This window comes from Coturnix japonica, chromosome 21 (genome assembly GCF_054131305.1).
Source record: "Coturnix japonica strain WE chromosome 21, WE-NBRP24, whole genome shotgun sequence".
Lineage (NCBI taxonomy): Eukaryota > Metazoa > Chordata > Aves > Galliformes > Phasianidae > Coturnix > Coturnix japonica.
The window spans coordinates 10,189,188-10,199,359 of NC_140683.1; the positions used below are offsets into that span (position 1 = coordinate 10,189,188).

At 52.2% G+C, this 10,172-nt stretch overlaps 1 protein-coding gene across 12 annotated transcripts in view; it reads right to left on the bottom strand.

The window, feature by feature from the left end:
• EHMT1 (euchromatic histone lysine methyltransferase 1) overlaps window positions 1-9,708 on the bottom strand; it is a 78,314-nt gene extending 68,606 nt beyond the window's left edge. For 9 of the 12 annotated variants that reach the window (XR_014936328.1, XM_085521512.1, XM_085521493.1 and 6 more), the window contains exon 1: window positions 9,676-9,708. Coding sequence is in view for 8 of the 12 variants with exons in the window: in XM_085521512.1 (XP_085377638.1) it covers window positions 9,676-9,696 (21 nt within the window). In the remaining 4 variants the exon portion in view is untranslated. Of the gene's footprint in view, window positions 1-1,098; window positions 1,410-1,558; window positions 1,655-9,675 lie in introns of those variants that run through there. The other 3 variants (XM_085521503.1, XM_032448020.2, XM_085521495.1) reach the window with 2 other exon arrangements.
• Between the last annotated feature and the right edge of the window lie 464 nt (window positions 9,709-10,172).

The window sequence follows — 10,172 nt, forward strand, 5'->3', positions numbered from 1 at the left end:
CTATCATTTTCCTTACCCCCATCAAAAAGAGGATATAATTAATCTGTCCTCAGTGAAAATTACAATGATTTTCAAACAGCCAGAAACAATCTATTTGCATTTGGCAGTTAATTATTCCCCTTACGCGCACACCCAGCAATGTTCCCCCAAACCCATTCTCAGAGCACAGACGGTCTGTGCTGGCCGCAGCTTCTGGAAGGGAGGAGAAAAGGAGGGATGGAGCTAAAATCCTCAACATTGGGCTGCCAATGTTTTCACCGAGTGCTCAGCATCCTCAGCTCAGCTCAGCCCTTATCAAGATTGCCCTCCTGAAGACCAACAGCAGCTTCAGCACTCACCTGTGAGCTGACAGCCACCATTGGGAACCTCCAACATTTGCAAAATCATTGTATTACTTTTCCCTTCTTTGCACCACTCCAAAGAAACACCTTCCAACACACAGCACCGCTCCTGCTGCCATTGGATGCGAATTTAACACTGGGTGACACCAGCACAAGCATCCCAGCCATGCAAGACACAGGTTTTCAGTGGCAGAAGCAGCAGCACAGCAGCTGCACCCTTTGCTATTTGCTCCTCAAAGGAGTGCCACCATTCTACATGCACAGCCCTGGATGGAGATTTGCTCATTGAGCGACTGGAGCTGAAAGGGACGGGGTTTCTTCCAGCCAGACACCCCACCAATACAACCCCACCCCAAAGCCTGGCTGCTGGCTCACATCCATTTCCTCATTGCTCAGCAGGGTTAGCTAGAAGCTTCTAAGAGCAGCATAGAATCACAGAACACCTTGGCTTCGAAGGGGCCTCAAAAACCATCCAGATCCAACCCCCTGCTGTAGGCAGAGCTGCTGACCAAGCAGTAAGAGCAGCTTGCCCAGGGCCCCATACAGCTTAGAGCTGAAGATACAAGCCATGGGTAGGGAGCATTACCTCTCCCTGCACCAGCACCATGAAACAGCCCCAAAACCACCAAGCCATGCGGGTACCGCTGCCCTCCATCACTGTGCTTCAACAACTTGGCCAACATGGACGCAGAGCACCCAGGGCACCGAGCCCCATCCTCCAGCCAGGCTCTCAGCACAGGGTACTTGCTGCACTTACCTCACTGCCCAGCCGCCCTCAGCACCGAGCCGCCTTCAAGCAAAGCCAAAATAATGCCTCAACAGTCCTTTTCCTCCCCATCTGACACGGGCTCATGGCTCCTCATGCAAGGGGAGGAGCAGGCAGCGCACACAGAAAGAAGGCTATGACTCGGTAGGCACTCAGAGCCAATCCCTTGGCACATTTTCTCTCCAACAGGCGCAGGAGGCATCGAGTCCTGCTGGCTTCTGAGTGCCCCTATGGAAGGCTGGGTGCTGCCCCACACCACAGCACCAGGCAAAGGCCTGGCACTGCGGGAGGATTGCTTTGGCCTGGAGGGAAAAAAGAAACCACGACATGAAGGTCACCCATAAAATCATTCCGCAGCTCCCTCTTCCCCGGCTCTCCTAGAGAAAATCCTCACCAAACCCTCAACCTTAAAGGAGAAACACAAAAAGACATGGACATTAATCCCATATACCTCCGTCAATTTTTTTCCTCGTGTCTTTAGAGCAGTTGTTTACTGCAGCCAACTGCAGAGAAATTACAGTAGCTTAACTCTCCAACTCCCTCTAAAGGATTAATCTTCCAGTGAGCATGCTCACGCGAGATCTTTTTGCAGCAGTTGCATCCATTTCATGAAATGAGGGCTGCTGCAGACATGAGGAAATGCCATTTCAGGACGACAGGCGACGTTAAACAGCCCCAAAACGAAGCGCTAATCCCTGCAGGGCTCAGTGCAGCGCTCAGCACCGGGTGCCCTTCCAGGAAGGGGCTGCTCTGCCGGCCACGTTGTAAAGCACAGGGCTTGACTTTCATCCACAAGCTGGTGGACAATTCGCCCACCAAAGGACGAGGCACAAAGAGGCTTCTCCCACCCGGAGCTTTGCCTTTTGCATCACTTGTTGGCCATCTTTGCTCTTTAAAAATTAGAAAGAATAAAAAAAAAAAAACAAAACCATACAGGGAAGATAATTTGGGGCATGGGGGAGGGGGAAGAGATCAGATGAAAAAGAACAGCTTGAAAAATCTAGTTCTCAACTCGGCAGCACAGAAGATAACGGAGCCTGAGACACATTTAACTCCACAGATTAAGGACCCATGCAAATGAGGATTTGCTGGTAGACAACAAATCCAGTGTCTAAACAAGGCCGTCCAAGTAATTTCGCCCATTCTTCCCCAGACCATTGTGGGTTGGAATTAAATGCTCTATTGGAGGCATTGCTCCCACACCCCAGAGAGCACACCTTGAAGCAGAGCCTTCCTGCTGGAAAGAATGCTCTGAAATTAAAGGCAAATATTTATGCTTTAGGAAGAGCTTCTTCCATATCCCACATTCCTGGGGCTGCTGCTCCCTTTCCCACACATCAGCTGCATCTCCTGCTGAGCAAAGATCTGAACCTGTGTTTCTTTCAAGCCTTGAGTGCCTTCGATGCCATGAGTCCCTTTCTTTATGTTTCAGGCCCTACATATGAATCCTCAAAGAAGGGAACGCGTCATGATAGTGTTAATAAGGACGACGTCTGCTTTTTAAAATGAACGCTCACCATAGCGACCGTCTCCATAAGGGATGATAAAACGTATGGTGACAGTGGATGTTTTATTCCCTCGTCACCTAAATAGAATCACCCACAAAAAGGAAACCTCTGTTACCGTGCATCAAAACAGACGCTTCGTTGTATTTAGAAAGCATCCAAACGGGTTGGTTGGGATGTGTCACAGCACGGGCTGCTCAGCCACCCCTCCCTGCCCTGTCCTTTGAGGACCTAAGGAATGATGCTGCTCTCCTCCTCCCACTCAGCTCAGGTGGAGCTCCAGCTGCTCCATAGAGAAAGGTCTGGAGTCCCTGAGAATGCCTGCAAAGAGAAACCCCGAGTTTAAGGCAGGTAGATGTGGGAGCCTCAGTGCAGGAAGATCATGTTCTGCATTTCCTCCTCTGCTGCAGGATTAACCCAAACATGACGTTGGGATATCAGATACTGTGTTATCCTGACCTGTCATCCCCCGTTTGGAAACCAGTCATCCTCCCTGAGAGATCAGACTTTGAAGACTGCTATTGATTCTTCTTCAAGCAAACAGCCCAAGCTGGCAATCAGTCAATAATAAGCAATTACTCGACAGCCTCTTATCTCCAGATGCCAGCCCAGACGGCTCAATTCATAGAGGCTGCAGGTCAATAAATCAAAGCTGCTCTCAATTCTAAAATATCATCATTTCAAAATGCACCCAGTCTTCAACCTGGCTGAAAAAGCAGCCAAGACAGAGAGATTCCAGCAGCACAGGACACCGCTATGTCACTAATCTGCCAAGCAGCAGATAGGATGTGATGCAGCGACATCCACCTCCAACACTCCTCATCTGTTGTGAGTAGCGTGAAGGTTTCAGCTAGATGAAGAACACGGGAAGGAGGAAGCAGAGCCCTTCTTTGACCAGCCCTCCCCTCTGCCTAACTATGGGTTGGGACTAGATGATCGTAAGGTCCTTTCCAACCCAAGCCATTCTGTGGTTCTATTTCTTGGTGATCCAGACTTACAGCAGACCCTGGTGCAATGGGAACTCTCCATCTAGTACTGCAGAACGTCAGATCCCTGATAATTTCACTCCTTATCCACAAGTTCTCACAAAAGACATGGAAAAGGCCTGCGGGTACCGGCAAAACAGAGCTACTCTTAATATATAATTTGCTTCTGTTGCTAGCAGAAGGTGCCCTACAGGACAGTGCATCCTCCACATCGAGTATTAACTGCTGGCACGGCAGCAGGTACGTGAGGTCTGTACCAATGAGCCACGTAGCACAGTAAATCCAAGACCCTGAGAGCCTGCAAAGCATTCTGCACGAGCAGGAAAGCTGCCAGAGGTCTAAGCAATAACAAACACATAGAGAAGAATATAGCAAGGCTTGGGAACGTGGTGTCTCTAAGTGCAGGGGACTGGCAGGCCCGTAACATGGAGGCACCTTGATGTGTTTGTCCCAGGACTGAATATATTTGTGCAGTGCTCACGACCCAATCTTACAGACTAAGAACTGCCCATCAGATTGCAAAACCAGGATACACAGAGCCTGACAGACCAATAGGGGAGGCCCTGGGAAGCAGGAACAGCCCCACAGCTGGCACTCACTCCTCACCCTCCGCCTGCCATCAAACACAGGCCATGGTCCCAAAGGGGACCTGAGTCCAGCAGCTGTTGGAGGTCTGGACGTCCAGGTGAAGACCAGCAGGCAGGGAATTCCTGCAGCCCTACTCACCAGCTGGATCCTGCCACAGCTTCTGCCTTCAGCAACATGCAGAGTGCTGAGTTCTGTGCTTTGGCTGTGGCTGGGACACAGGAAGCTGTGGGAAGCAGCCCAAAATCTGAAAGGGATTTCTCCTCCTCTTCTTACCCACAGAGCATCTGCAGGTGGCTCTTACACCATCAGCCTCACAGGCAGCATCACGGCAAAGCGTGGAAGAGTGCTCAAAAAAAAAACCCAAAGTGTTAACTCATAGTACTGCATTGCTATCACCATTTATAGCAAAGCCATAAAATGCCAAAGCAGCCGACAGGATCCCACAGACCGCACTGCAGGGCAACCCCTGAGCCCTACAGCCAACCAGAGGAACTTCCACACAGCACCTGTATGGAGGCACAGCTCACACACAGCTCACACTCCTACCACACACACATGGGCTGGTATATGCAGCCCTGTGTCCAAGCAGCCAGCATCACTGCCAGAGAGGAACAGCTCTCCCTGTAAAGCTGCATGCTGCAACATATTAATTATTACTTTCCAACACCAACACCTACCTACCCGTCCATGGCAATGTGGCACAGCATCCCCATGTCGAAGGCAGCAGACACACACACTCCCTATTGCAGTGCAGCCCTGGGTTAAGGAAGGTGACAGCATCCAGATAACGCAGCAGCTGTGGGCAGCTTAAGCCAAAACCAAGCTTCACCAAACAGCACCTGAATTCATGTGAGGACTTTACCCAACTGCTTTTGGGAAGGCAGATGCTGGGAGGAACATCTGCATCCCCCCCATGCTGCCATTCACCTGCACTATGCACCTCATCCCCAGCTGCAACTGCTGGGGATGCAACTGCAGCTCCTTGAAAACCACATTAAAAAAGAACACATAAAAATAGATGTGAACAACCAAACTGGAAAGTTTGCCAAAGCAACACTTCTGTTTTCAGAAGTAAAAACATGGTTCGTGGCTCACATCTTCCAGATGAAGCCCAAAGCTGCTGTCAGAAACCCACCGAGGAGGTGCTGCACAATTAGAGTCATATTTGCTTTAATCACAAATACTTCAGAACACTCTTCAGAAGGGAAAGTTTCCCATTTCTCTTCACCATGGGGACAGGGGATCACCTTCAGAGCCCCTTTCTCATGCAACACCCTCTTTTTATCTTCTGCCTTAAGGAGGAGCAAACGCTGCAAACTCTCCTTGCATTTAAGTCTTACCACCTTTCTGCACTGCTGCTGCTCAGCTCTCTGCTCTGTGTTCACCAGTCCTGAAGCTGCACATCAGCAAAACTAGAGGAGAAAAGGAAAACAAACCCAAGAGATTTACCTAATTTTGGGATTCAATAGCACAGCGAGTTTGTGCACCCTCTCACTGTGCACAGTACATGCTTCAGAAAGGCTGGGAAATGAGCAGGCTACATCCTGCGCTCGCAAAGCACCACCTACACTTACAAAGCAATAAAGAAAAAGCTTAATTAATCAGCAAGAAAACATTAATGAGCACCCAGCAAGGAAAGGACTCTGCGCTCCTGCAGCGGTCAGCAGCTGCAGTCCCAGGGCAGGCAGATATCTGACTCAGCCATCACCATTCACATTCCTTTTTAAAGGCAGACGCTGTTGAATCAGGAGCGACTCTTGGCAACCCCACCAACTTCCACTCGTGGAGTTTCTGTCATTTAAATAAGAACGTGGAGTATCTCTGGGCACCCGATGGATAAACACAAGTAGGCGAGGGGGCCTCTTGTAATGGGCTCCTTGGCCACGTCTGCAAAATGCCAGCGTGTGCATGGGCTGGTTTCCTTTGGCCAGCTCATGCCTTGCAGCAGCGTGGCTGCAAACACAGTTATCCTCAGCAGCGGGTCAGTTTCCTGTGCTGGTACCCAGGAGATAACTGCACCTGAGAGGGGAATCTGCAGGATGGGTCTGAGATGAGACCAAACCAAACAGCTCTGAAGAAAAGCTGCAATAATTAAAACCCACGTGCTGTTAACGTACAGCTATAGATTGCAAAAGCTGAGCTCGGCTGTGCCAGCCCAACTATCTTGCTATTTACTTCCCCCCAGCTGTGACACCTGCACATTTCCTCCTGCTCCCAGTGCTGGCTCTGCAGGACAATTCACTGTATACACACAGGAGTGAACCTGCATCTTCCATCCTACCACTGTCCCACTTGTTGTCTCCCTGTTCTAAACGGACACAACTCACCACTGCCACCACCCAATTCTCCCTTCAGAAGGAGACACGGCACCAAAAAGGCTGGATGTAACGTTTCATTGCTCCTTTTTGCCCCCCTGCCATCCTGCATATACACAAGCAGCTCAGCCCTGCACCTGCTCAGCTCCCAGCACAGCCACTGCCCCACAGCTGAATGATCTGAAACTTAAACTGAGGGCAAAGAGCCTGCTATGGGGGCAGGCAGCAGTGAGGGTCAGGTGGGAGACAGGAATCCCCTCAGAAGAACATTTCCTGCTCTAAAAGAGGATATGCCGCATGTCCTTGCTGCTAGACATTTTTAATTAAAGCAGGAAAGCCTTTCTATTTTAAACACCTCAGCGATACCAGCACCAAGAGCTTTTCTAAGCAGAGTTTATTCTGGGTTTACATGCATTTCACAGCACTGGCCAAGCCAGCAGAGCTCCAGCAAACTCTCCCATCCCTGTCAGATTGACCCATGCAGCACTGCGGGATGTGCCAGCCCTGGGCTGAGCAGGGGGGCACAATTTCTCCCTGACCCCCAGCATGGGCAGCTCTACAAGCCCTGCATTGTACACCTTTGGCTTCCACCAGCAGGTAACATCCAGCAAAGCATGTCTCAAAGCACCCAAAGGGGCTCCTTGAACCCCTCAGTCATACACTGAACACACCCCAGGACACCAGACAGGCAGTCAGAGCTTGGGAAAACCAGACAGTCCCACCCCAAGGACCTGATGGCACAGAAAGGAGCAGGAGCTGCCCTTGTAATGCCCAGCACAGGGCACAGAGCAGGAGGTGGCAGCGTCTCTTGCTCCATCAAGCTTTGGAAAGCAAAAAGAAACAAGTTTCCCTGGCCTAAAATCATCTCCAAACAGACACAGCTCCATCCCCAGCAAGGACTTTTATTGTATCACCGCTTCAGCAAAGAAAAAGAAACATCATTCTCTCCAGACAGCATAATTAAACTGCAAGAGCTTATTCCAAATATAAACCAGGCCTTTGATTCTGCCTCGACTTGACAAACTGTTCTTCAGACGCTTCCTTCAGTCACATTGGCTCAGCTACATCAGCTTAACAACTGAAGGGCACTGCTGAGGCTTCCTTACAGCTTTGGAAGCCACACTGGGTTGGAAGAGACCCTTAGAGGTCACCTATTCCACCTCCCCTGCAATGAACAGGGACACCCACAGCTCCGTCAGTGCTCAGAGCCCCATCCAGCCTAAATGCTCTGGTGTTATTTAAAGTCTTCACAGAAGGTGAGTTTCCAAACAGCATCAGCTCAGCATTAAGCTCAGCATGGTCAAAGCACGGCAGGGAGAATTGGCAGCAGGGAAATAGAGGTCAGCACTACTTAACATCTGTTTGTCAAGGAAGGGGCAGCTGCAGCTGCAACATATAAGCAAAAGTAACCCTGAGAGCCTCTAATCCACGAAGTTACAAACTTTCCTGCCCTTACCAGGTGTTCAGTGGGGAAAACTCCTTTCCTGGCACCAAGTCACTGCTAAAATGTTGCAAAGCAACCTTGAATCCAACACAACCGGAAAACCCACGTTGTAAATGTGTCCAGGCTCTGGTGTCAGTGTAACATTAACATACCTCACTGTACTACAGGACCGGAGAGAGCATCTGTCCCACAGCCATCAAACACTGCAGCTCACAAAGGAGAAAAGATGACTGTGCATTAAAAGCAACGGCCCTAGGAGAGCAAAGCAGAACCTCTCCATGCTTGTGCTATCAGCTGGAGTAAATGAGGGAGGAGGAAGGGCAGGGCAGGCCTGAAAGGAGCCCTGGATCTCACACCTGTGAAACAGAAAGTGGGAAACTGAAGAGATCACCTGCGTGTTCCCAGCTCAAAGGCACTGCTCATTAGGTCCTGGCTTTTCCTATTATCCCTCCTGCACTCGGTGGCCTATTACAGCAACCTCCTTCCAGCCAGGGACCAGTGAATAGGAAGTGAATAGGGAGCTCTTTGACGAGAGCAGACGCTGCCCCTTAATCCAGTGGGGAGCTCATTGCACTGGCTGCCTCCAGCAGCACCAGCTGGATGTGGGATGAGAGCAGGATCAAAGCCGGGGTGCAGCCCTTATAGGAGCTGATGTGCAGCCACACGAGGCCCAGTTTGGAAGGTGGGGAGCAGCAGGAACCGCAGGGCTGCTCTAAAAGAGGTGGCGAGCAGCGGGGAGATCCATTTGCATTGCAGGTTGTGTCTGTTGGCTTTAAAGATCAAAGCTGCATCTCCAGGAAAATAAAATGAAGTGGTGTTAGAGATGAGAACAGGAGGGACATGCAGTTTGGAACCACTTTGTTCCAAGTACCTTCATGCTACTGGTTTCCAATCTGTTTCCAGGCTGACACTGAATGTCTCACATAGAGTAAGTGATGCAGACCAGCAGCATGGAATTCAATGAGCCCGCAATAGCAATGTAGGAGGATCCCTGACACCTCAATGCTGGCCCTGCAGCCACAGGACGACTTAAATACATAATAGCACAAACCAGGCTCAGTGTAATGGACCTGAAGGAAGCGCTCAGTGCCTGCAGGTTGGTCTGGGCAACCTGGGTGCGTATAACGGGTCGGTCGGTGCTCACAAAGCGGTTCCCGGTCCCAACGAGGCCGCCCATCCCGGCTGCGGCCCGCGGGCTCCTCCCGGTGCCGGGGCCTGGTCAAGGCCGCCCCGAAGCCTCCACTGCCACCGCGGCCCGGGACCCTGAATAACTCAACCCGGCGCCCGCCCGCCGCCCCGGACCCTGCATGGCGCATAGCGACGGCCCAACCTCCAGCATTGGCCCTGCATGGCCCGGGAACCTGCATAACGCCACACACCGCCCCGCCGCGAGTCGAGCCCCGGAATGTGGATATCACACACACCGCTCCCCCCCGCCCCCGCTCCCATTGGGAGGAACCCCGGAACCTGTATGGCTCATACCACCGATGGGCAGCGGAGGGGTGTTACTTATACAGAGTCCCGGGCTCCCCCTACACACAATGGCAGCAGCTCCCACATTCTTCCCCCTCAGCGGAGTTGGACTGAACCACGGGGCGGCGGGGGGGGGGGGCGGCACGGCGAGATCACGGCAACCGACAGCGGCAGCACGGCTCCGGGCCGAACCACTGAGCGCTCCCACAGCTTCCGTCCCCCCTCCCGGGTAGATGGACGCCGCCGCTCTCACTCACCTCGGCATCCACTGTGGCCATGGCCGGAGCCCCGGAGCGTAGCCCCGCCCCCACGGCGGCTCCTCGCGCCTCCGCCCCGCCCCCTTCACCTCATTCTTCTCAATGGAGACGAGACGGAGGGGAACGCGCATGCGCAAGGCAACATGGCGGCACCCGATGGGGTCTCATGGCCGTACGGTGTCATGGCGGAACACGAATAGGGGCGGGACTGAATGGGGGGGAATGGGGAGAGAGAGGGGTGAGATGGGGACAGGAGGGGGATGGGATGGGGGAGGGGTGAGATGGGGGCAGGAATGAATGGGGATGGGAGGGGGATGGGGTGGGGGTGGTGTAAGGATGGGAATAGGGGGGGGGATGGGGTGGGACTGGGATGGGAGGGGGTGAGATGGGGGTGGGATGGGGTGGAGATAGAATGGGATGGGATGGGATGGAACAGGGATGGGAGATAGAATGGGATGGGATGGGGATGGGAGATAGAATGGGGTGGATGGGATGGG